Source organism: Camelus ferus, chromosome 23, assembly GCF_009834535.1.
Source record: "Camelus ferus isolate YT-003-E chromosome 23, BCGSAC_Cfer_1.0, whole genome shotgun sequence".
Lineage (NCBI taxonomy): Eukaryota > Metazoa > Chordata > Mammalia > Artiodactyla > Camelidae > Camelus > Camelus ferus.
The window spans coordinates 379,514-407,064 of record NC_045718.1 but is presented as its reverse complement, the minus strand read 5'-3'; the positions used below and the strand labels follow the sequence as shown (position 1 = coordinate 407,064).

Below are 27,551 nucleotides of genomic sequence, written 5' to 3'. Positions count from 1 at the left end.
ATTTAGAGCTTGATCATGTAAAAACTAATATCTTACTACCCCTATTAAGAATTAAAGTTGAGATAAATTTACACAGATATTGTTTAAAATTCCACACTGGAGAGTTTTCTTTTAAGGAAATGTTTATAAACTGCTGCCGCCATTCCTCATTCTTCTCTGTGTTTAGACAGCAGGAGTTTTAGGGCAGGCTCCTTGAGGTGAGTGAAGTGGACCACGGGTGTATGTTAGTAAGCAAAGCAAACTGGGTTATTTGACCATGATTCAGTATAATAAAGTGGTACGTAGGTCGATTTGACAGTGACCTAGGTGAAATAAATGTGAGCATTTCAGAAAAACATAGGCAAATAATTTTCATTAGGTATTATTTATGCTTTATTTACAGCTGATACATTGACATGGTGTGTTACAGCTTCTCTTCTGCGCTTCTACCATTGTGTTACTTGCACAGTATTAGCTGCTTTCTGATTTCGAAGTAGCAGAGATATACAGAATATTGGCCTACAGAAATGACAGACAAACTTAGCCATATTGTCTGTCAATTCATAGGTCATTCTCCTGTACACCATTTCTCAGTAATGACTCTAATACTCTTCCATCGTTGGGTCCTTAATGTGACCTATCAGTTGATTTAAGGAAGTGGATGTTAATTTTAATTATTTGTCAGTTTTTAAAGACTGCATGAAAGGTAATTTTTTTCCCATCCTTAATCAAATGAGAATCAAGGGACCATGATTTTTTTGTCTTTCTTGGATATGCCTTTACATTGTTGTGGGTTGGTAGCCATCAAAAGTAACAGCATCTCCACTGGAAATTGGTACACAGTCCACATGGATTTGCTGTTACACTTGGTAACTCCATTGGGCATGTTAGAAGTTTCCTTCTGCTTTTCTTGGTGAAAGTCTATAAATTATCTCTTAAGTGTACTTGTTTCACAGAAGAAAATCTTGATTTATTCATGTTCTAAATAGGTTGAGAGACCGATAGATTTGAGGTTCTGATGTTTAATTTTGATTTGAATTAATGTTTTCATTTGCTCTTTATACTCATTTGTATTTTTTTCAGGAAATAATTCCATTTCTGACTTTAATATCATTGATCATTTTTCTGAATCTAATATAATTCCATTATAGTTTAGTAGAAATCTATTCCTAATTAATAAAGAGAAATGCTTTAGCATAGAAATAATAAAAGTTAGAAACATTTGCTACCTAGGAAGGAAGAGACAGTTAAATTTCTTCCATTTCAAATGATTTAATCAACTTAGTATTAATGCAATAGTTAACATACATTTAGAAACTTAGCCCCTGATTTCTAGAAATTATGAGAAATTCCCTGGAAACAGGCAAAGAATTTCAAGTTTGTATGTTAGCTTTTGCTACCTCAAATTTTTGCTCATGTTAATAAAGAATGACTTTTTGGTGAAAAAGTTTGATGATGTTCATTAAATAAAAATTTCTCCAAAATTGTTTCTTGTCATCTTTGAAACTTAAGTATGGGATTAAATTAAAAATAGATTTTTCCTCCCAATATTTCATTGTGTTCTAGAATTAGACTTAGTAAATAAATATGAAACATTTAGCCTCTTACCTCATTCTTATTCCAGTAACTTCTAGAGGAAAGGTATATTGTAGTCCTTAACATGTTTGCTTTTATAAAGACAAAACACGGGAAACTGAAATGACAGCAACAGTTTCTTCATTACCTGGTAATCTCAGTGCTGTTTAATTTCCAATAACACGCTAAATACGCTTCGGTCCAGTTGATGTCAAAGTTCAGAATGATTGGTTGGTGTTAATAGTGGCTCGTACTTCCTAGTGGGTTTTCACGGATTGAAACCTAAGCAGGGGCACATAATGCATGTGTTTAGATAAGGCCCTGTGTGAAGTACAGAGTTTTATGATGGACTTACTGCTTTATGAAATACAGCGTTAAGATGGAAGCATAGCGATTAGGCAGCGATAAGTGGTTTCACCCACTTTTATCAGCAGTCATTATACTGATCTTTAGGTTGTAAGTTAACTGCCTGTTTGTGTTAGTAGAGGATATTATTAAAAATGAAAGAACTCTTAAATTTCAGAAGACAGATTCTGACTACTAATATTTTTTCTAGGAGAATATTTAGTATCACTAAGAAAGGCCTATAAGATTATTTTTTAAAAATTTAAAGCACAATCTCAATTTCGTTGTAAAAAATTACACTTTGAAGTATTTATCCTAAGGAAACAAGAAGACTTAACGTCTCTTGTACAAAGATATATATGTAAGGATGTCTAATACAATCATTTATAAAAAATTATGATATGGAGAATAAAATAAGTCAATTTTTGGAAAGATGAATAGGTAGCCATTAAAAATGGTAGCTTAGCTCTTAATGGTTGCCTGGTACCCTCTGTGTGAAGATCAAGTAAATGTAGCCCCTCCCAGCATTTGATGTTTCTAAATTTTTGCCGTAGGGCTATAATAGTGTTTTTTTTTGAGCACTTATGCCACATTTACTTGTATTTTTTTTAATCCAAATTATCTTTTCAAATTTTTTTGAACATTACATTTCTCTTTATTTTCTAATCCACTATGGTTACCTCAAGTTTATAGGTTGTATGCATTTGTTTATTTTTATTGCAAATGTTGTTTTTAAAACTGCCACAGTTTTTTTAGGATCATTCAGACAACCAGAGTACAAGTCAGGAGAAAGTTTTCACTTTGTGATACCAGTTCTGTGCACTTAGATTTTGATTTGTTTGGACTGTGAGAATGTTTTTGTCTCTGGAATCTGCATTCTTATTTGTCATAAATTGTGTTCAGTTTTTATGCTGTAACTCGAGTTGTCTTTATTTTCCTGTTTTTAAAAATTCAAGTAATGTAGTAGTCTAAGAACTCAAAGTGGAGCTAAATCACAGAAGGTAATGCCCATTAAAGAACATTCAGTGTATTAGGTTTTTATATTTCACGATAAGAAGTAAGGAGGCAAGTCTTGCTCTAAATGTTAGTGGGACTTGCTCTATTAATGAAGCAGAGCTTCTCTCCCTTCTTTAAAATGTTTCATATTTCTTTTGAATACACTGGAGAAAAAAACATGACTTCAAAGAATTAGTTTTACTAATAGCTAACACTTAACATAATACCTATTAATATGTGCCAGTCTCATCTGTATATGTTAGGAGGGACCCCAAAGTATTGAATTGTTTCCTTAGTAGTGTGAGTAGTGTGTAGTGTTATTTATAACAGCTTTTTTGAAATTAGAGTTTTAAAAAACTACTGCAGGATTGTTTTCATTGGTGTAGATGACATGGCGTGGTTATGTCATTTTTAATAAGTATTATTAGGTAAACTGAAAAACAAAACCAAACTTTCCTCCTCACTGAAATAAGAGATTTTTGTGAGTTAAAAGTATATTTGCAAATAAGATTTACATAATACAAGATTAAATTTATTCTTGTATTGAAGTACTATATTGTATAAGTGAATATTAGCAATATCCTTAAAAGAAAATGTATTAATTAAAACTTCAGTTTTGGTTAGACTGGAGGTGGTTGACGAAACTTGCTGGGATTTCACAGTTAATAATAACATGCCAGCTGCAAAATTGGAATCTTCTTTTACTATTTGGTATTTTTAATTCTAGACACTTTAAGATACTTGTGTATTAAGTATAATTCTAAAACTCCACTGAATTATCTGCTATTTAGGGGTATAAAAAAGAACTTAGTTTCATTAGCGTTGAATTAGACGTTCCGAAATGAGTAAGTAAGTATCATCTCCAGGTGTGAGGTTACTGACTAGAATATTAGGACTTTTTTAAGAATACAATTTTTCACATAGCTGCCTTTCCCCTGGCTTTTCCCAGTGTTCATAGAAACTGAAGCACAGAAAAATAATGTGATGTATTTCTGTCAGTATCTAGTAAGTTGCAGGTAGACTCTGGTCTTTGGACTTGATGCTTGCTCTGTCAGCACGCTAATCTGAGACTCCCTGCTGCCCTGGCTTCATCTCTGGTTCACGCTTTCTTTATGCATGGGTAGTAAGAGTCTGTTTGCCTTTGCTTAGCAAACCCCAGAGAGGGAGGGGTGTGAGTTCACAGGTACAGTGTTTGTCTTCATAAATGAGTTAGAAAGGCTGAATGGAGAAGTGAGAACAAAACTGAGCCACAATTTAAAAGACATAGTTTCAAGGCCTGACTTTTAATTGTGTTACTTGCTCAGGCTCATGGTTTAAGGAACGTCGAGAACAGTTTATCTGTCAGTTTAGCTACTAAATGTTTTTCTATGAATCCAGTTAGAAAGAGCTTATAAAGTGCTTTTAAAAGTATAATGTGTGATATACATATAAATGTTTTTATTTTCATTAATAATATTAATCTAATATCTCTACCTTATTTTCTAAATTGTTACGGAATTTAAACCATTTTCTCTTTGTACTATTTTTTATGTTTATTTCCAACACATTTAAAATTGCTTCACTGTTTTATTTTACCATTTACCTAAAATTACAATTTAAGGATAACATGTAAAAACAGAAAGGCAAAATGATGCTCATATTCAGAATTTTTCTTAATGAAAATTTCATAATTGGTATGATGTCTGTGTGTAAGTGTACTTTGCTTTGTCCCTTTTTTTGTTGTTCTTTTAAAGTAATAGCATTAGGTTTATTCAGATTTTCTATTATAGCGTATTCATATTTTCTTAACTGATAAAATGTTCTGTGTGAACTATATAAAGTAGTAATATGTAACTAAATCTTGTCATATAGCTAGGTAGTTATTGCACAAAGTTTTTATGGTCTCATTGCAAAAGTTTATCTTTACTGTTAAAGTCCATCTGAAATGTGTGACTGTATTAGAAATATGGATTTGTGCCCATTTAAACATTCTTATTGTTTATAATTTCTTCAAAATAGACAGTGGTTACATTATACTTTTTCAGTCTATCCCTTTGTAGTATAACCGACTTAGACATTTCACACTTCAATTTGTAGAGCATATTTAATTTATAATACTCATTTGATTTTTGCTTCCCGGTTTTTCATAAACACTTCATTTTACGTGTGGATTATCAGACCCTGAGAGGGTAAATGATTTGCCCTACAGAGTCATGATTAGTAAGAAGCAGACCCAGATTAAGGACTTAAAGCTTTTCCTATGTACTCTTTCCCTTCCCATCAGCTCTCATGGACCTACACCCTTAGCTCCTGGCATTAATAGAGTGGGGTAGAAAGGAGGATAATCTGAAAGTTGGCTTTAGTATATGTATTTTAATCTTTAAATATTGATATGGATATGTGTTTTGGTAATCAGTTAACAGAATTTAACTGTTTAAATTTACTTCAAAGAATCAGTTTTAATAGTAGCTAACACTTAACATAATACCTATTAATATGTGCCAGACATCGTTCTAGGCATTTTATATACAAGCTTGATTAATACCCATAATAACTCTTAACGATGCTGTTACCGTTTGCATTTTGCAAACTAAGATGCGGAAATGTTGAGTACTTTGCCCAGGGGTCGCCTAGCTAGTAAGTGACAGACGCAGGAATTAAGCGAAAGCTGTCTGGCTCTAGGATCCATGTTCTTGACCAGGGTATTGTGTGACTCAGTGGAAAGCAGCTAGGGGAAGTTGTAATGTCAATAAAGCTGTGATAATAAATTAGAAGTATGTTACTCCTGTGAGAAACTAGTATGAAAAATTTTATCTTTGTCTTCCCAAAGACATGATCAGTTTCAGGATTCATTTGCTATGCGTTTGTTGGCTTTCTGTTGTGTGTTAAGCATGTGTTAAGTTTTCCTGGATGATTCTCATCTAGTTTGCAGTCATTCTGAGGGAAGTATCTAGGATCACTAAAATGTAAGTTCCACTAAGGTGGGAATCTTACCCGCCTTGTTAACTGTGGTATCTCCAGTGCCTAGAAAGGTGTCCAAGACACGGGAGGTTCTCAGTAAATATTTTTGAGCAGATAAATTGTATTGTTCTCCTTAACAGAAGGGACAACCAAGACTTAGAGAAATTTTAGTACTTGTGTCTGGTCATGTGTATAAATAGTAGCAGAGTCAAGATACAAGCCTGGATATCTGTTACCAAAATGCTCTGATAAGGCGTTGCCTCTTAAGCAGATGTGTTTGGACTGAGTTCTGTGAGCATTGAGGGGGTCACTGGAAATTTTTGAGAGGGGATTGGTGTGATAGAAGCAGTTTTAGGAATGCAACCCTGTCAAAGGTGTGTCATATCAATTAAATTACAGGTGTCATGTGAAGGAATGAGAGCAGGGGAAAAGTCAGACCATTGCATCAATCCAGCATTGAGGTGGTCAGGTTGGACTAATAGTTATCAGAACAAAGAACAAATTTGAGTAATATGTCAAAGGTAGAATGAATGGAATGTATTGGCTTAATTTGAGCAGAATTTGGAGGAAGTCAATAATTAGGAGGTTTTGGATATAGGTACTTGCATAGAAAATTGATAGAAAGGGGGAAATCAGTAACTGAAATAGAGGTATAAGTCCTTTTTTTTTTCCTTTAAGGGCTACATATGATCAATTTGATTTTATTTATATTGAATTTAAGATGACAGCAGGAGCTAAGCAAGCAAGTAACTGAAGATAATACCACTAAAGTTTAGGGGAAAAGATAGGAAAAAAATACTCTGCATATAGGGAAAAATACCACTATTTCTTTAAAATGTTCAGTATTAATCAAATAATTAATTCAACAGTTGTGCCTTGTCTCCTCTAAAATAGCCAAACCATTGAGCATATTACTAAACTGGTGGAACAGCACGGCAGTGATATCTGGTGGACTCTTCCTCCTGCGCAACTTCTTCCAGATGAAGTCTTATCTCAGGTAAATTTCCACTTGTATTTAACAACCTTTGTTAAATTATACATTGCATGATTTAATGACAACACGAGAGATTCCTGGGAATTAAAAGGTAGTTGGATTATGTAAAGTTCACGAGTTTATTCACTATAAATTAGGAGCCAATGCAGTTAGAGAATAGACATTTCTGTTTAGCTGAAGAAACCTGGTATTTAGTATAGCGGTAGAGTGAGGGGTTATTTGTTACCTCATTGAGGACCAAGATTGATCTTAGCTGATTCGTTTGGCTCAGCAGATGTAACTGTGACTGGAAACAGGGCCTAACATGAGTGCATCAGGACTTCGTAGGACATGAATTAGTTACCCGATGGCATCACACGTCAAAAAATCCAAATTGGAAGATAAGATAAAAATAGTTTATATTTATGTTAGTAAGTGTGCAATTAAGTGGCCACAGTCACTTTTACACACAAATGACACAGTTGTACTTAATTGTAAAATATCTTAAAGCATCTTAAATTTCACTTTAAAATGTGAATTTAATGGTTGTAAATATTTCATTTTCTCAAGACTTTTTTAGGTATTGTAAATAATGTGATCTTCACGTAATCAAAATGCTTTTACATTGTCTTATTAGGTTGGTGGTCCTGATGCTTTGGAATACGTGCCAGGTCAGGATATTTTGGACATCTGGTTTGATAGTGGAACTTCATGGTCTTATGTTCTTCCAGGTAATTTAAAATAATAGATTAAATACCGATCAAGCAGTTTTGAAAATATATAAATGTTAAATCAGAAGAAATCTATACTCAAGAGCACTTTTTTTTTAACTTTATTTTGGAAGTAGATCTGCTATAATAGAATTTTAGATCTAAAGAGCCCTTGAAAGTCATTTAATCCATTTCTAAACTGTTTTTTGTTTTTTTCCAAATGAAATTTTTTGTAGAACCATAATACATAAGCTAAATAAAAATGGGAATTTTCTTCCTCCTTTCAGTCAGCTCATTCTCCTTGGCCCACTTGGCAGCCCCAAGTCACTCAGAAAGTTTGGAAATCACTGAAATTTTCTGACCCCTTCATTTTTGAGAAGAGGAAATGAGATTGAACTTAGAGTCAAATTAAGTGATAGCCACAAGCTTAGTGAGTGTCAGACTAGGACTCAGGTACCCTGATTTTCAGTTCTCATTCTTCTGTCCTCCCTTCCCTTTTCACAGCTCTCCCCCTCTCTGTGCAGACAACTGGCTAATTTCTACTTACTCATAGTTGGGGTAAACTTTTGACTCAGTGGATAAAGAGGAAGGAGAGATGGGGCAGAAATTAAAGGTAGTAGTAGAAGGGACACATAAGGGGCTATGTTTAGATGAGAGAAAATACCTTTAAGGGAACTAGGTGAAAAATTAGAGGTAAAATGAAATTACACAGCTTGTCGTCACTGTGAGGTTAAAGACAAGGATCGGGGGGCAGGGAAGCAATGAGGCATCAGGTGGTTCCTCACCTCACTACTAAGTGCTGGGTTTTGCCCAAGAGATCCTGTTTGCTATCTGGAGCGAAGCAATGTGGGAAAATAGCCTGCACGCTCAGCCGGCCATTGCTGACAGGACTGAGAGGGATGGTCCGCATGTTTTCCTTGGGCTGTGCTTGTGGTGCTGGGGCTCGTGGCTGAGAGGATGGCAGCATCTTTCCTAGCAGCTAGTGTGTTCTTCCGTCTGGGTCTTTCTTTCAGCTTAGGGAATTTGGAAAGCAAAATACACATAAGTAATTCACACTTACTCTGTATTCTAGCTAAATGTACGTAGTAATTCATAATGATCAAGTACAAGTTCACGTATTAGTACAATGTTTATCATTTTTATGTAGTAATTTTCAGAATTATTTCTCAAGTTTTTCCTACTGTACTTAAGAGAAAATATTGCAAGTTTAGGTGCTTTTGTTTTCCTAAGTTATATTGAAAATGTAGGCAAAAAACGCTACATAAGGTAGGTAGGTTAAGTCGTGTTATACAAAGGAAGAAGGGTTACCTCCTACCACATTTGGGGAAGCATCCTGAATTTCAAAAAAAGAGTATGCCATATGGGAAATAGTGTTTATATAGTATATTTCAAAGTTCATTGATTGCTTTGGCTTTGGTGAGAATTGGTGGTACTGGCATTGTTGCTTCTTAATTTCTGAAGTGATTTTACATTACTAAGTGCATCCAGTGCAAGTTACACCTCGAACCATTGACTGTTAAATTGCGTGAAAATTGTCACTAAAACCTATCTATGCTGCTGTCAGTGGTGCTGATGGAGTTTAGTCATAGTATTTCTAGTTTGTGGTCTTCTTTACCAAGTGTTTGACAGTGACAGAAATACTTTAGCAAATGAAATTGGTGGTAAAAAATGCACCTAATCAGAAAATTATTTTTTTCCTTCCACATCATATTTAGGTAATTAATTCAAAGAAAGGAAATTACTTTGTCACTTAAGTGTGTATGTTGCATGCACAGGAGGCTGCCAGAACATAAATAAACTACCTTCACAAATAATATACAAACCCAGTATTAGACTGTAGTTTCTACTTTTTCACTCAGATCTCATATTCCTTTTCCTCAAAAAAAAAGTATATAAATCAATCAAATAACAAAACTTTTATGAGATTGATCAGTAAGAATTAGATTAATGGTTTATATTTCATCCTATTTTCCTCCCTTTTAGTCTTTGGGGATAAAAAGTTTCAGAAGGTAGGTGGAAAGAATGAGGTGGGAAGGAGTCTAGATACTAGATGAATTCATAGTTCAAAAAGCCATAGAGCAAAGGTGATTTTCTTTAAAAAAGGGGGGGGGGCATCACCTCCTTTCCTGGAGAGTCTTACTGTACTTTTCATTCTCAGATGGCTTGTATCAAATCTGATACGAAAACCAGCTTGATTCTGAGCTTAACTTTAGCTCTCAATCTCCATCCGTATCTGTTAATGTTTAACACTATGAATTTTGTGATTACATATCATACATAACTAGTTTTACTTACTGCTGACAGACTTATGGCAGTGAGAGAGATTTGGCTTACGAATTTTGACATCAGGTCAGGCACCTGGTGAGTTCCTTGTGTGTTTCTTTATGAGTGGGTTCAATGCCAAAAGAATAGAGGAAATTGAAGCTTGAACACTTTCTGAAAAGGAATGGCATTTTTAAGTGGATTTTATATATAGGTAATAAGTCATATCCATATTTCTAAAATATTCTTTAAACATTTATCAAAGACATTAATTATTGCAGTGATTTAAAAGTAATTAATGTTTAAAAAATTTTTAATAGCTTAATTTTCTTTAGAGCAGTTTTAAGTTCATAGCAAAATTGAGAGGAAAGTACAGAGAATCCATACCTGTTGTCTCCTTCCCCACAGGCTTCCCCACAGTCAGCATCCTGTGCCAGAGTGGTCCGTTTGTTACAGCTGACGCCTGACATTGACACCATCATCACCCAGGGTCCATAGTTTACAGTAGAGTGCAGTCTTGGTGATGTGCTTTCTGTGGGTTTTGACAAATGTATAATGGCATGTATCCACCATTATAGTATTGCACACAATAGTTTTATTGCCCTAAAAATCTTCTGTTCCATCTATTCATCCTTCCTTCCATACTAACCCCTGGCAACCACTGATCTTTTTACTGTCTCCATAGTTTTGCCCTTTCCAGAATGTCGTATAGTTAGTCATACAGTATGTAACCTTTTTAGATTGGCTTTTTTAAATTAAATAATATGCATTCAAGACTCCTTCAGGACTTTTTATGGCTCGATAGCTCTTTTGTTGGTGGTGGTGATGGTGGTAGTGGAGGTACTGGGGATTGAACCCAGGACCTTGTGACTGCTAAGCATGTGCTCTACCACTGAGCTATGCCTTCCCTGCTCATTTCTTTTTAGTGCTGAATAGTATTTCATTCTCTGGATATACCACAGTGTATCCATTCATCTACTAAAGAAATTAGTGTTTTAAAATGCTCATTCTATGTGATTTCTGATTTTTTTTTTAAATAGAGAAATAACTTGAAGTAAACAGAGAAAAAATATTTTTTTGAAACAGAAACTTAGATTTACAAATAACGTTTTTAAAAAGTCACCCTTTTAAGGACATATACGATACTTGAAAAAGAGCCTAGTTTCAAGATTTAATTATTTGTAGCATATTTTAGTAATTATATTTGGTTGAATTATTTTTAAATGTTACATACATTAAGAAGCAGTTTTGCCAAATAAGTTTGTTGTTGTTTCTACAACCTGCCTTATTAGTTCTATACAATAATCTTGCTCAAAATTCATCAATTCAGCAAAATTATACAAATTTAGTAATGAAATTGTAGATTGCTCATTTTTTTTTTGCTGATTCCTCTTTGATAGAATTTTTTAATAGTTGATTTTTTCTTTAAATTGCTGCCGTACCTAAGTCACAATCCTAGAGATACTGAACAGTTTATTTTTCCTTCTAAATATGAATCTTTACAATTTTCCTAAAAGTGGAAGTTACTGTAATGGAAATACTAACTTTTTACCACATGGTTAATCACTACTTTTCCTGAAATTTTAAGACTCCAAATATACTACTGCCTTCATAAGAGACTTCTAAATTTTTCTTTTACTAAAAGTTCTATTCAGTAGGGAAGAAAAGGATAAAAGATTTTAAAAAATAGGCAGAAAAAAATTGGCACCATTTCTCCATCTTATATGTGGCTGGTGTAAGTGTAATTTGGCACAGACTTACCAGAAAGGATGTTAGCCTTATGTATCAAAAGCTTTGAAGTTTTCTATCTTTTGAGTGATTCCACTTACAGGAGTCTATCCTGTGGATGTAATTAGTCTGGATGAAGAATTATGTGTGAGGATGTTCATTTCAAATAGTAAATGATTTGACTAACAACACAATGTCCATCTGTAGAAAAATGGCTAAAGTGACATGGCTTACATTTGTATGATAAGAGTGACAGACGTAGGTCGTGTTTTTGAACACGATGTATTAAGTGGGCATGGGAAGGTATTATTTAAGGACATGTTAAATGTTTAAGAATGCAGAATGCAGGAATGCAGGATGCAGACAAAATTCCCTGATTTGCTAACAAACTCATGTAAATATTGATAAGCGTGGACACAATACTGGAAGGAAATGTGCTGAAATAAAGTGATTATCTCTAGGTACCGGGAATATATGTGGTTTTATTTTCTTGAACTTCTCACTGTTTTACAACTTAAAGTGAGAATGTGCTTTTTGTGAAAAAGCTAAGCGTTACTCTAAGTAACTTACTGGAACAGAAAATAGTCCCAGTAATTGATTATCTGAGGTTAAGTGATTATACAGTATTAATTACAGTAATTCTATAGCACTTGAGTTTGACTGTGCTTCGTATGTCTTACTATCCAGGACTAAACTTCTCATCTTCATTTTGAAAATTCCTGTAAACTTTATTTTTTCATTTCTTATTCAGAGCTTTGCTACCTCAAAACTTCCCCACCTCCATCTTTTTCTTCTGGTTTCACACACCACCTTAAAAGGCTCTTGCTTGCAGAAATTTTCTAGGGTTACCCTTCCTTTTCCAGGATTGTATTTTGCTTCTTACGCAGTTCCAGCAATTCAGCATATATGAAGATGAGCAGGACCCTGGCACGTTACCCTTAATAGGTGTTAGTTGTTTTGTTGGGCTCTTATTAGTGGGCTGATTTTATTAGGAGGTTACAACATATATTTTTCAGGGCAGGATTAGAGACCATGCATTTTAAAAATAGTTTCGTTTACTGCCCAATCATATTTTTGCAAGTATGCTTTCATATAAAACTGTTTGAAAAAAGATACCTGGAAGAATCTTTCTCAGTTCTCCATCAGGAATTATCAGGTGCCCTTTATGGTGAATCTTAATAACAATTAATGTTTGCTGAATGTTTACTGTGTCCCAAGCATTTGTGTTACTTCTCTAATCTCTGGAACAACCTGATAAGGTAAGGATAGTTTGGTGTTATCCTCTTTTTAGTGAGGAATAAACAGAAACATGGAAAGATTGAGCCAAGGCCCTGTAAGTAGCGAGTGCCACAGCCAGGATTTGGACCCAGGCAGTCCGGATCTAACCCCTGTGCAGTCTTCACATTGCTTTTATTCTGCATACTGTCGGTCCTTAGGCAGTAACTGGCTGTCTTAAAATTTAAAAATTTAGAGCTGGCAAAGATTTCAGAGATTATTTAAACTCCTTGTTTTTCAGGTGCATTAGTCAGACGTGGAAGCAGTGATTTTTTTCCAGGATAACAGAACTTTAATTTGATTCCATGATTGTGGATCATTTCACTAGGTTAGAAGTATGTGTTGTCCAAAGAGATAAAAGGGATTGGGAATACTTCCTGCTATTTCATTATCTGCTTGTTTCAGGAAAGGATTTCCACTTGTATTCTATTATTAATCATCTCATTAGCTATCGCTACATCCAATCATAGTCGGTTTTCTCACCAGATTTTCTCCTAATAGTTAAGCACCCTTGATGATTCTTGACTGAAATTACTGTTACTTATAATGTTTGCCAAATGGCCCTTTATTTCAGATTATTAACTCTTAAATTAACCATTGTTACCTGTTGCATGCAAAAGTAGCTCTCAAGCTTGCATACATCTCATATGTCCTAACAAATTTGAGACTAAATTACCTGTACAGCATTGTTATCCTTTTGCCATATCTTTTTTTTTTGAAGACTTATTTTTTTTTAAGAACAGTTTTAGGTTCACATCAAAATTAAAAGGAAGATACAGAGATTTACCATATATATATACCCTCTGCTCCTGCACACGTGCCCCTTCCCTGATGTCAAGGCCCCCCACCAGAGTACATTTGTTACAACTGGTGAACCTACACTGACACGTCATAACCATCCAAAGTGCGTAGTTTACCTCGGGGTTTGCTCTTGGTGTTGTGTATTCTGTGGGTTTGGACAAATGTATAATGACATGTATCCACCATTATCTGCTCTGTCTGTTCATTCCTCCCCTCACCCACCAACCTCATACCTCAACCCCTGACTCATAGGGCTTTGTTATAGTTTGCCCATCTTCTGGCTGCATCATTATCAAATTAGAAGTTAATAACTTACCCTTTATAAGACATTATTTTCTAACTTGATTAATATCTTGATTATGCACATATACTCCATGGCCAGATTATCTAGGTTTGGAATCCATATCTACTGCTTACTATCTGCATAACCTTGATTTATAAAATTATAAAACCTCTCAGTGTCTCACTTTCCTCATCTGTAAAATAGGGATAATAATACTACCTACCTTATAGAGTTACTATGAAAATTAAATGAATTAACATATAAAGTTATTATGTTCAGCAAATGTTGAATTAATAAAAATAGTTTATTTTCATAAAAGGTTTACTTGGAAATATTGATACTGATAATTTTTATGAATCAGTCCCTAATTTAGATAATATTTTAGCTATCTGTGGTTTGGGAGATCATACTCCAAGGTTTATTTTCTTTATCTTGATTAATAAATTGACAGTGAGGGTAACAACTCAAGTGAATGCACTCTAGCCATTGGATGTAACTGACGCAAGAAATAAGTAACATGATAACTTTTAATATTTTAACACTTTGGTAAACATTCATTTCCATTTTCCGGTTTTAATAACTTAAATTTCTGTTTTTTACTGCTTGTTTTTGAGGTACTGACCAAAGAGCAGATTTGTACTTGGAAGGAAAAGACCAGCTTGGGGGTTGGTTCCAGTCTTCCTTATTAACAAGTGTGGCAGCAAGGAATAAATCACCTTTTAAGTAAGTATTACATCTGAGCTAAACAAATCAGCACACTGAGTATTCTCCCTGAGTACTTGCCGATGTGAGAAGCACTGTGCTGAGTAATATATATGATAAAACATACCCTTAATTAGCTTACAGTATTCAGTCTCATGAGGGAAGTAATTTTGAAGTTTTAAAAAAAAGAGAGACAAAAAGGAGACAGCAATACAGAGAATCCTTGTCACTCTGCTGCAGATCATAACTCCTAGGAGACGTAAAGCCAGCATGTCTAGAGTAGTGGGGAGACCTACAGAGAGCTGAAGCTTGAGGGCCGTGGTGGACGTGACCCGAATGGAGGTAGAGAGGATATTCTAGCTGGACTGAAGGCAGCCCCAGTCACATATCCTTATCTTTGTAATAGCCACAAGTGGCTAATGAATCAAAACATTTCTTTAGTCAATTTTATCAAATTAGGGATTGTCACTTAGTTACAGATAAACAGCTTTTCTTTATTCAAATATGTGGATAGAGGTTCTAATTAGAAAGATTCTTCAGTAGCTTTAAGAGTTTTGCTGTCTTACAATGAAAACCCATCTCAGGACAATTTACATGTATAACATGCTTTTAAAAGCCAATCGAACAGTAGATATATTTCTCTCAGGTTGTCTTTTTGAAAATAATTTTGTGATGATAATGTATTTTTTAAAGACATACTTTTTCCTGGTTAGTGTTAATGATCAAAATCAGTACATAACAGATGGATGCTCAGGAAATAATTGTTTAGTGAATGTAAATATAAAAACTTTTCTGTAACTACATAACAATCATGATAAATAAACAGCTGAGAGTTAAGACTTTGAATTATCTGTCCAGAAAAAACTGTATTTATGTCAAACTAAGACACTCTTTTTAGGCTATAAGTCTTCTTCAAAATGACCATTATAATGTGTTTGTTGCTATAATAGCTGGTTTGTCTTCTTAGAACGGTGGTTGTTCATGGATTTACCGTCGGAGAAAAGGGAGAAAAGATGTCCAAGTCTCTTGGGAATGTCGTTGACCCTGATGTTGTCATCAATGGAGGACAAGTAGGTGGTTACCTAAAAATTCATTTTCTTTTTGTTTTAAGGCTCTTAAGTTGGCAGCCAAAACCCTTAATATAGTTACTTCAATGTATAAAATATAAACAAACTCATAAAACTATCTTTTATACAAATAGCAAATGCTTACCATGTTTTAAATCTAGACTCTTATGTAATATGTGATTTTTTTTTTTTTTTTTTTTTTTTGAAAAAGGGAAGGGCTGAGATTGCAGCCCTTTTCACTTATTTCAGGTCTGAATCTCCAGTTAGGTTCTAAAGCATGCTATCCCTTTTTTAATTGTCTGAGCTTTTTAAACTTTATACACTGTAGTTTTACAGTTAAACAGAAATAGTGTAAGAAAAAAATGAGATTGCAACATCCAAATATATATATTGTATTATTATATTCTTAGAAATGATACACTTTAAGTCACTAATGAACATTAAATCTGGGATTGCTGGTAATCTGGTTTGTTTTGGGGTTGCTTTCAGAAAAGAAATCACCATCTGCTGTTTTACTCCCTTGGCTTTTTACTGCCCTCCTAGTGTCCAGTAATCGTTTCTCTGTCTGAGTTGCTTGGGAATATGAGAGGGAAAAGCAGCCATTTCCCTCCTCCCGCCCACTCTCCCATCACAGAGAGGGCATCCTGGCCGGCTCTGACGTCCACCTGCTGTCCTGGATGTTTACGGCAGGAAGGTGTCAGGTGTTAGCATCTGGGCATCAAACAAGCCTGCAGGCCATACTCTGCTATCCAGTTTTGTTATTTTTTAGATGCAGCCTGATCTCTGAGATTGTTAGCCCTTATTTGATTACAGTACAGGTATATATATATTTTTAATTTTGAGGGGGGAGACAATTAGTTTCTTTAATTTATTTATCTTTTAATGGAGGACTGGGGATTAAATCTAGGACCTTGTGCATGCTAGGCACGCACTACCACTGAGCTGTACCTTCCCCCAGACCTTCTATCTATCTATCTGTCTGTCTATTGATTTATTTTTTAAGATCAATCGATTTTTTTAAACATTTTTTTATTGAGTTATAATCATTTTACAATGTTGTGTCAAATTCCAGTGTAGAGCACAATTTTTCAGTTATACATGAACATGCATATATTCATTGTCACATTTTTTTTTTCACTAGTACAGGCATATTCTATGCCTACATTATGCTCATACATTTCTGAACAGGAGTCTGACCTAAAGCATTTGTTCACCAAATTGTAATTGAAAGCCATTGATACATTCATTTGTTTCTTCCCGTGATGAAAGGACCAAAGCAAAGAGCCTCCCTATGGTGCTGATGTCCTTCGCTGGTGGGTAGCTGAGTCCAATGTCTTCACTGAAGTGCCAATTAGTCCCTCTGTACTTAATGCTGCCAGAGATGACATTAACAAGGTCAGAGTCATTACACCTTCTATTATTTACCATTCCTGAATGAAAAGTTTGCTGAATCATTGTTTAAAAAAAATGAGGCACATTTTGTTTGGCACTGCACAGCTGAATGAAAATGAGTTCTCCACATGTTGTGAGATTTTAAAAAATATCCTGTGCTAATTTATCTGTTTTAAAATATTAATAGTAATGCTAATAATTTTACATACTGTCTTTTTATATTTTATTTTAATATAATATGAAATTATACCAACTTTATATACTTTTTAGGAGCTCAAAGACCATATTTATTCCATTTATTTTTATTTTCACCTGCTTCACAGGTGAAAACAAAATTCCTGCCTGTACAGATGAACAAATGGGGCACCAAACAGTGATCTGCCCTAAGGTTATAAAGAAATACAGTGAAATATTATGAAATTTCAGTTTTTATGTATTATGTATAAAGCACACTGGTTGTTTCTATAACTGGGCTTTTGAAATGAGAATTTATTTTTCATTTCTTATTTAGCAATGATATAAAAATAAAATATTCCATTAAGAAAATAGCATGAGTTGGGTAAAACTTAAATGTAGAGAAATTTTTCAGTCATCATTGAAGGGCTCATGTATTTTTTGACTCCTTATTTCTTTCTCAATATTAATAGCTTAGGAATACACTCCGCTTTCTTTTGGGAAATGTGGCTGGTTTCAACCCAGAAACAGACTCCATCCCTGTTAACAATATGTATGTCTTAGACCAGTACATGCTACACTTACTGCAGGATTTAGCAAACAAGGTAAGTGTACACTAAGAAGCTTTTGGAAGTAACACTGTCGTGTGTTGAAATTTGGGTTGCATGCGAGTGGAACAAACCATGTTAGAAATAGTAGCTAAAGCACTGAGAGATTGTCCTAGGTTCACTCGGTGTGAATCTACAGTTTCTTTCCTAGTTTCTCAGAAGGCTAGAGGAGTACCTGGTGGAAACAGTAGTCCTGCGCTTCCCCTCAGACCACATTTTTCTCTCCAGAGCGGCTCCAAGTGTTTCTCCTGTAGGAAGGCGTAGAGTTGTACTTTATAGATCTACAGATATAAAGGAATAGACACCTCAGAGTACAGAAATAACTGAAATGACTATTCCTATGTCTTTTTTTTAAGATACTTTCTCATCTATAAACACGAATAATTTGTTTTCTCAAAAATTGGAATTGCTCCCACGTACCCTTAAGTCAGAGTCATACATGAAGATTTTTGCCCAGTTTTACTTTTCAGGGATAAGTGAGGGAACACTTGTAATTTACATTCTTTGCTGTTTTAGAACTGTGATTTCATCATCTAAAAGCTGCTCTCTTCCTTTGATGAGTGTTCTTTTGTAGTTTTCAGAGTAGAATGCTCAGTGTTTTCTGAGGATAGTAGACTTGGAGATCCAGAAATGAGGTTTTGAAGATCCTTAAGTGCTCTTGTGTTTTGCCTATTTTGTATTTGCCTGCCTTTGAAACAGATTTTGAGAAGGAATGTATTTTGCTCATGATGACTTGTATTTTTCTTTGCTTATCCCAGCTTCCAAACTTACTTTGACTTTGTTCCCTAGATTAACGATTCATACAAGCAATATGATTTTGGAAAAGTTGTTCGGCTTTTGCAAGCATTTTATACCAGAGAACTCTCTAACTTTTATTTCAGCATAATCAAAGACAGGTATGTATGACTGAATGTTAAAATACTCAACAAACATTTCTTGAGTGTCTGCTTTGCTTGGCAGATGTTGAAAGGCAGAAGTGAGCAAGATGGGCCGCACTGGGCCCTTGTTAAGAAGTTGGGTTCTTGAGTCGAGTCTGATGAGGGAGTTTTGTCCTGCCGCCCACTAACTTAATGATTTGGGGCAACTTATCCTATGATCTCAGTTTCTTTATTTGTAGAATGGTGATGATAATACCTGCCTCATAATGTGGCTATGAAAGAATTTAATATGTGTATTGTGCTTAATGCTGTGTTTGACAAAGGAGGTGCCCAATAAGTAACGGCTGTGAATATGATGTGATGAGCATAGTGCTTGTTCTCAGGAGTTTGCTGATCTTGTCGGAGGAGAGAGAGAAATATTCAGGCCGTTGTTAACGTAATAACATGGTGTAACATCAGTGATACCCTTTTAGAGGAAGCCTTGGTGCTAAGTCTTCATTCTTGGATCCAGTGAGCAGGTGATGGTGTGAGCTTTACCTGGTAACTCAGCCAAGGGGAGGTGTCAGCCGTGGCCTCTCAGCACCTCAAGGTGCTTCCACTGGGACTGTACCTCCCAGTCCTTCCCTTAACACACTGATGGGTGGGAGGGTGGGGAGGCACATTTTAAGCAGCATCAGCTGACTTACTGGTTTTCCTCGGGCGTAGTTGTCTAGCTGTTATCTCTGAAAAGCGGGATTGGACGTGGCGTGGCTGTGAGAGTGTTTTGAGGAGGTGGGCGCACCTGGAAAGGGGCAAGTGGAGCAGAGGATGTTACCGGAAAGTCGTATGACGGAATGTACTGTTCTTTAGTGAGACGATAGGTTAGGCCCTGTAAGGACCAGCTCAGCCTGAGGCAGGTCCCGTCCTGGCACGTGGTAGACAAAGTGTCACCTGCTGAGCAGGCTGTTCTTGTCCAGGCTGTACTGTGAACGTGCCAACGACCCGCGACGACGCTCCTGTCAGACTGCCTTGGCCGAAATTCTGGACGTGGTGGTTCGTTCCTTTGCTCCCATTCTTCCTCACTTGGCTGAGGAGGTGTTCCAGCACGTACCTTATGTTAAAGGTAAGAAATTCTTGATTTGTTCTCTAATGAGAAAGGCCCTGGCTGTGAGTGCAACTTCTAATTTTATCAGCTTCATTGTAAGAGGCTCTTGTTCATCTGCAGTGAATGCTTTATGACCTGTTCATTTAGTGGATGAGTAGGATGAATTTCAGAATGGCCTCTGAGTCACCTTAAAGAGTTTTCTGAAATGTATTAGCAGCTCGACAATATTGAGAAATCACTTTTTGTTAAATACTTTTATAAATGTCAGAAATGTATTTTAGGTTTTACTAAAATAAAGTATAGTGCCTTTTAGTGAATATTTTTGTAATAGTTTTTTTTCTGATATTATTAAGCTTACAGAAAATTAGAAACAAAGAATTTTAGAATGAGGATGAAAAGTCACTCACGATCTTACTTATAACCCGGAGACGACTGCTGTAATATTGGGATATTTCTTTCTATGTTCTTTTCCTCCAGGAGTCCTTTGAGACCTTACTGTCTATCTTATCCTTTGTTTACGTTTTCACATGTTGGTAGAAATGTTTGGTAAGCACTTAGGGCATTTAGGGTGGCTCCATGCTAATTACCGTAAATAACAATTCTTATTTCCCATGAATAGTAAATATTTGATGGTTAGAGCTTTATATATAGTTTAGAATATGTGTAAATTAGTTTGCCTTTTTTTTTTTTTTTAAGAACCCAAGAGTGTTTTTCGTACTGGGTGGATTAAAACCAGCTCTATCTGGAAGAAGCCCGGGTTGGAAGAGGCGATAGAGAGTGCGTGTGCGATGAGAGATTCATTTCTGGGAAGCATCCCTGGCAAAAATGCAGCCGAGCACGAGGTTATCATTGTGATCGAGCCTGGACTGCTTTTTGAGATCATAGAGGTCAGCAGCAGTCTGTGTCTCTTGAAATGGTGTTAGTGCCATTCAGCTTCAGCTGAAATTTGGTTTTTAAAAATCTTGCTGTAAATAATATATGTTTTTAAACTATAAATTAGGATTTCTGTCTTCTAATCCTGGTGTTATCACTGATTCTTTGTTTCCTCATTCTCCGTGCTTTTTCTTCTCTTTTGCAAACGTGTCCTCTGTTGCTACTTACTACTCCTTTATAGGTTGGGACGGAAGGTATAGTGAAGTTCTGCTTGACAGGCAAGCCCTCAGGGCTGCTTAGACAGTAGGCGACATGTAATTCGGTGGCAGTAGTTTCAAAAGACACAGAAATTGGGAGTTTTGTGTTAAGGGTCTGGTTTTCTGAGAATTTTGTCCATCTGGACCAGATTCAGAACAAATCCAAAAAAAGATTTTCATCTTTTTCTCATGAGATCTGAAGAAAATTCATTTGCTTTTGCAAGTTATCATGTGATCTCAAAGCATTCATCCTATTTTTTATTTCCAAAAGGGCCAGCAGAACTTTCTTCTTGGGATTCTTAGGGCTTGACTGGCCAGATGGGCTTATAACTTGACAATTGACTCAGGATTTTTCTCTAGTTTTAAGACTCAAGAAGAAAATTGGCAGTGAGTATATTTTTTTAAAGTTTTACTGGCATCATATAGTTTTCTAAAAAAAATGGCCATCTCATTTGGTTGGTAAGTTCAATTTAAATTTTTAATAATATAATTAAGTTGGTTAAGACTTGAGCCTTGAAATAGCTACTAGGCATAAGATCGTTGATCACATAATAGGATTTCAGTAAGATGTTCACATTTTAAAATCCACAAGTTGGGAAGCTCGTGACTCCATTTTTCGAGCCAGGAAGCTGAGGACCCTGGGGCGGTGACCTGGCTCGGGCTGCACAGCCTCATACTGGGCTTTTACTCAACGCGGTGTGTTTCCTTTGACTTCATTAGTTCTGAGTAATAAGCTGAGAAAAATACAGCTTGTTTGGATCATTTATATTGGAAAAAATACTTGGGGATTTTCAAACCTGTGAACATATTTTCTTTAGGAATTACACTAACTAGGCTGTCGAATGGAGTCCTGGATCTATTAATTACTAATTGTATGAATTTTTTAAAGTCAAATTAATCTTTCAATCTCCTGTTTTCTCAGAAGTTTTTTTTTTTTAAAGAATTTTGTGTTAGCTCACATATTGATTTTAAAGATCAGAATTACAGCAAAAATGTATAGTGCTTATCAAGTGTCCCAATTCAGTGTGTTTGAGACAGTTCTGTGCATTATTCGGATTGCACCGTCGGTCTGCATTGCCAGAAGCAGATCCTTGTTTAGACAGTATCTTGACCCCTCTCCTCATGTAGGAAGCATGTAATGACACAGGAGAAAGTGTGGGCTTCGAGGCTGACGGGCCTGGGCTCGAGTTGCAGCTCCACCACGTACTGGTTGAGAACCTCTGGCAAGTTAACCTCTGAGCAGCTTTCCTCACTTGTAAAATGGGGATAATAAGCACTGTAGATGTTTTGTGATGATTTGAAATACTGGATGGACATACAGCATCTAGCAAAGTGTGAAGTTCCTGGCATAGAGCATATTCTTAATAAATACTATTAAGTTTTTAGTTACAACCTTTCATACTGGTAAGAATTGATGTAATTAATAGTATTAGCTCAAGAGGTGATGGTCCCAAAGGGTTCCCCACCAAACACAAGAATTTGCAGCATCTGTTTTTATAACCTTGGTTTATGGTAAAAATTTAATGGAGATAGTAACTTTCAAATGCTGATCTCCAGATGCTGCAAGCTGAGGAGACGTCCAGCACCTCCCAGCTGAATGAATTAATGATGGCGTCCCAGACAACTTTGCTCTCTCAGGAACCACGAGCAATAACTGCAGGTGCAGTTGAGCTTAAAGGGACATTTCTCATCAATTTAGAAGGTAAGGAGGTGAGAGTAACAGTGGTGTCTGGAGAAGTGAATAATAATTACAGGTCATCTGCAGCTTTCCAGTGGACTGCATGTATCCTAAAGGCAGATACACACGTGGACCACATTTTCTATGGAAACGATGTCAACAGTGGCCAAGTTTCTAAACGAGCTCTCAGAAGCGTCCCACCTGGTGATCTTGGGACCACAGGGCGAGGGGGAGAAGAGGGAATAAGTAGTTGTCATTGTATGGGAAGTCAGTCCGCCTTGTTTTTCGTTTGGCTTTTGTGTCCCTGTCCTTTGATACTTAGCACTACCCAGCCCTGCCACCCTTCCCCAGCAATGATTCTGAAGTTTCTTGTTATACAGACCCCAAATTAAAATATTATGTAGCCGTTCTTAATAAGGAGTCAGGGAAGACGTTTTGTTGAACTCATTCCCACAGTGGTATCTTATAAACAGGCATTTTGTAGATATTTATTTGATTAGAGGGTTTTTGTCAACTTAATTCACTGTCATTTATGGAAATGGAGGCAGAGTAACATTAGCAAAGAATAAAACACAGGTATTTTGGGAAAAGTGATGCTGTCTCTGTTTCTCATAATAGCTTTTAGGTACCAGCAGGAGATGGGAGGCTAGTTTATAGGCATCAGTTTAAATTTGAGGCCTGGCAGCATTGACCATGTAGTAAAGATTCTGCCTTGATTTGCTTTTCACAAAGTTAAGTACTTTGTGGAATGACTAGAAAATAATTTACTTTCCTTACTATATATATGATCAGTCTGAGGTCTGTGAATCATGGAGAAATGTTTGTTCCCTTTTGTCCAAATCGAGAAGTTTTAATGGGGACACTGCAGTTTTCACTCTAATTTGGCTCTTTTTAAAATTTCTTATCAAGTGTGTATGTAGCTGGAGAGGCAATGTAATTGATCAGAGCTGTACCCGGCGTAACAGCGGGAAGGTCTGCTCTGCCTGAGGAGATACAGAACTCCGTGCTCTGGGGAGAAACCAGCCCGGCTCTCAGGACCTCAGATTCCCCGGCTCCCTTCAGTCGTCAGGCTGTGTGATTCTGTGGTCTTGGCTGTCTATGTACAGGTGTGCACACGAAGCGGTGTTTTCCAAGGCAGGAAGGAGGAAGCTTTGAACAAGGAGCACCTGCAAACCAATTCAGAAAGTCGCACAAGTTCAGTGGCCTGTCAGAAATTCTCTTCCTGTGTTCTTCTTTCACAGGTGGTGATATTCGTGAAGAGTCTTCGTATAAAGTACTTGTCATGCCAACTACCAAGGAGAAATGCCCTCGTTGTTGGAAGTACACGGCTGAGTCATCGGAGACACTCTGTCCCCGGTGCGCGGAGGTCGTGGGAGGAAAGTAGTTCCTCGCTGTGTGCTGACGGCTGAGCGGGAACCCGCGGTGGGCCTGACTGGCGGTTCAGGTGGGCTGTTGACAACACTGGGCAGACGTCCAGGATTCCGGTAATGAGTGGAAGAGTAAACGGTAGAGGGTGAGGGTGAGAGTCAGAATGACAAGCTTCTTCTGTAACTAGATGAAACATACTGTGTATATACATGTGGAGAATGTACAGATGCAGGTGGATCCACCATGGGTTTACTCAGAACACGGACATTGCGGTGCTTGCCTACAAAGGGGGCTGAGCACAAAGTGCTTCATATTTCATAAACCTTCCTGACTCAGTATTTACGTTCTAGAATGTCTGAAAATAAAGGCACCTCGAAAATTACTGACTGACATTGTGGAAGTTGGGACTATCAAGTTACAAAATGTGGTTTTGAAGAGGAGAAATGACAGAGGTGTGTTCCCCTTAAGGCATGAAAAGAGTAATTACATTGTCTTAACAGCAAACATCCGCCTTTTCAGAACAGCTAGGTTTTTTGGTTGCATCAGAAAGAAAAACATCACCAAACTTGTTAAAGTCGGGGAAAAATCTTAATACTTGTATTTATAAATGTTAAGGAAACAACATGAAAGCTGAAAATTTATTTCACTAATATACATAAGTTCACAACAATGAACAGACACAGAAAATAGCAGTATATACAGAACTTGACTACTTACAATACATTACAGTAGATAGATAATAGGCCTTTTTATAAACAATTAAGTGTTGGATTAAAATCTTCCTAGGGATGGCTAATTCTATGCAGCGGAAATATAACAAATCCATTCCTGTCAGGGTGAGAGACGGCTTTCACTGTTGCTATTGAGTACTTGAAAAATATTTGTTATAAATGAACCACAGCAACTGCTAAGTGAACTTATTCCATGTACACTTGGTGTTACTAAATCTGGGTTTTCTGTGATTTTAAATTGTAATCATTTTTTTAAAGAAAGCAGTTTAAATCTAACAGTGTTTATCTGACCTTAGATGAATTTTTATAACAAAGGTGAAACTCTTCTCCGTATCTCATTTTTCTTAGGAAGCATTTAGAGCTTGGTGCAATATTCCCCTTCATCTGCATTTATCCTGTCTTTTGTACTTCTACGTCTAAACACAACCTGTAGTGTTGAGGTTATAACAATTTGAACCCTTTGTTTTCCTTTGCATTATACAACAAAATTTAACAAAGTACAAAATGCCTATTTAATGTTAATGAAGAAAGGTGTATGGGCGGTGAGAGTGCATCTGTGAACACACTGCTCCCTGGTTATCGGCCTCCCACCCGTAACTGCAGTCAGCGCAGCCTCCTCTGTTTCAGACACCATCTGTTCGATATAAAGTCTAATTCTTTTATTTGTAGCCCTTCATGGATGCAAGAATTTATTTTCCTTCCCTCTATCAGATTTGTTTTAAAAGCCCTTAATGAAACAGTAAAATATTTAACTGCTTTTCTTAACCACGTAACTCAGAATTCAATTTTAAAATTCTTCGAATGGTAAATTCTAGGATTACAAATCTAACTAGAGACTCAATGATTTTATGGTTCTAGGAAACACATTTCAGCTTATTAATATTCTCAACAATCTCCAGATTTGATTATATGTCCTACTAGAGTAAGTTCAGCCAGTTTTATTACTTAAAATGCTTATTTAATAACCCCTACCCCCAAAGTGATAATGGAGTCAATGTGAGGATTTAATCTGTACAAATGCCTGTAATTCCAAGTTTCCTTGACCAGCCTCCAAAACTCATAACTACTTTCAGAGTATTTAAAAAGTCATAGAAAGAACTAATCTTTTAGAATCCCTATAACAAGTGACTATATGAAACTAGATACGTTTACAAGAAATCATAAATGTGTCTGAATGGGGCAGCGGAGATCCAAGCAGAGGCAGGAAGGCTGGACCAGCCCAAGGCCCTTTTCAGCATTCCTACTGCACACGGTGTGCGCCTCGGTCAGACGCACAGGCCCTCACCCCAGATACGCAGGACGTCTTAAAAATTTATCTTTCAGGGTTTTAAATTAAACAGTAATTACTAAGTTTTAGACAGTTCTTACTCAGATGTGATCTCTTTTAGAAAGAATTTACATTGGGATATCCTCAAACAGCAGACTTTTTCTTTATATTCCTGATATAACTCCTCACATTCATACGGTTGCTAGAGTTGGCTTCTTACAAGGAAGTGAAGAAACAAACTCCTGCGTCACGAGTTGCTATGAATGACAGCTGTGACCCAGGACAGATGTTAGCGCTCGCACTGTATGGCTACGTTCCGAAGATCTACCACAATAAATACTAGGGATTTATAGAGCTCAAAGCACTTTTTAGAGTTTTGGTTAATCTGGTTTTAATCAACAAATAATTATTCGGCACTCAGACTGCTCTAGGCACACTAGGGTACAAAATTAGTCGTATTTTATCCTCTCAACCCAGCTGTGAGGTAGGTTTGCTAAAGCTGTAATATCACCAAGCATTTTCTGTACTGTTCCTCAGAACAGATAACATTACCAAATCCCAGAAGCAGACATCTCTAAACACTTGTAAGAAAAACAGAGTTGAACTTAATTTTTTAGCATCTTTGCCCTTTTTTTTTTTTTTAAACATAAGTTTTACAAGATAATACATTTTTTATAGTTACCTGATGTGGATACAACTTTGAATTTTGGCAAAAAGCAAAGCTTAACTTGCATTATAATTAATTTTGCTGTGTTGCTTGGATCTCAGACTCTCGGTTTTGGCAAGTACAACAGGTTAGTGGTTCTGTTTAGTGTCCCTTCTGGTGAATGTGATGATCTCCAACCCAGTATTCCTCCACGAGCAAGGTCGTCCTCCTCGGAGGGACAGCATAACCTCTGGGGAAGAAACCTGTCAGCATCCAGAACTCCAGGGCCAGTCCAGCGTGGGATTAAGCATGATAACAAAGGTGTTTTCCCAACATTTATTAAAAGAGAGTGGGATGTTTCTCTGATTTTACTAATGGGGACTATCCATGAGCACATTTAAATTTAATTACATTTTGAGTACAAAGTATATAGAATCTTATAATAACATAATCTGTAAATTACAACCAATTTTTAAACAGCAAAGTTGAACAATAAAGCTACTTAAGTGCTTGAATTAGAAATAAACAGGAAAATGTCTGCCATGGGAATTAATAGTATAATGGACTCTTTTGTATTTTATCATCAGTATTAAACAAAGGAATGGGATTTAGCCAGAACTGCACTTTTTAAAAGTATTATGTATTTTTATTTATTTTACAAAAGAAGAAAAAAAAAGACATACTCCCTCCATAAAACTCCAGATCTTACTATGTAAAATAACCATGCACTAATTCGTATCATAGTCACACGATTTTAGGCTGTGTGCAGGAGACGAGTGTCATGAAGGTGGGAGAGAGATGGCTTCCACAGCTTCCGTGAGGTGCAAGGCCAAGCTGTACTGCCCGTGCTTCTCTGGTAAAAGCTCGATGACTTTATTTACTAGTTTAGCTGTTGTCGCAATGGGCACTTCTGTGTTTTGAAGATCCTGGGGGTTCTGCAAATGGGACACAAAAATAAG

General features: G+C 36.3%; 2 protein-coding genes across 3 annotated transcripts in view; one reads left to right on the top strand and one right to left on the bottom strand.

The window, feature by feature from the left end:
- The window catches only part of IARS2 (isoleucyl-tRNA synthetase 2, mitochondrial), a 42,990-nt gene extending 18,659 nt beyond the window's left edge, over positions 1 to 24,331 (top strand). Inside the window, exons 13-23 of the mRNA XM_032466751.1 lie at positions 6,730 to 6,832; positions 7,446 to 7,539; positions 14,482 to 14,590; positions 15,537 to 15,639; positions 16,906 to 17,031; positions 17,676 to 17,807; positions 18,600 to 18,706; positions 19,645 to 19,790; positions 20,469 to 20,659; positions 22,460 to 22,604; positions 23,822 to 24,331. Coding sequence (XP_032322642.1) covers positions 6,730 to 6,832; positions 7,446 to 7,539; positions 14,482 to 14,590; positions 15,537 to 15,639; positions 16,906 to 17,031; positions 17,676 to 17,807; positions 18,600 to 18,706; positions 19,645 to 19,790; positions 20,469 to 20,659; positions 22,460 to 22,604; positions 23,822 to 23,964 — 1,399 coding nt within the window. The 3' untranslated portion in view covers positions 23,965 to 24,331. The remainder of the gene's footprint in view (positions 1 to 6,729; positions 6,833 to 7,445; positions 7,540 to 14,481; positions 14,591 to 15,536; positions 15,640 to 16,905; positions 17,032 to 17,675; positions 17,808 to 18,599; positions 18,707 to 19,644; positions 19,791 to 20,468; positions 20,660 to 22,459; positions 22,605 to 23,821) is intronic.
- Positions 24,332 to 24,936: 605 nt separating this feature from the next.
- The window catches only part of RAB3GAP2 (RAB3 GTPase activating non-catalytic protein subunit 2), a 75,272-nt gene continuing 72,657 nt past the window's right edge, over positions 24,937 to 27,551 (bottom strand). For both annotated transcript variants that reach the window (XM_032466748.1, XM_032466749.1), the window contains one exon: positions 24,937 to 27,527. In XM_032466748.1, the coding sequence (XP_032322639.1) occupies positions 27,372 to 27,527 (156 nt within the window). In that variant the 3' untranslated portion in view covers positions 24,937 to 27,371. The remainder of the gene's footprint in view (positions 27,528 to 27,551) is intronic.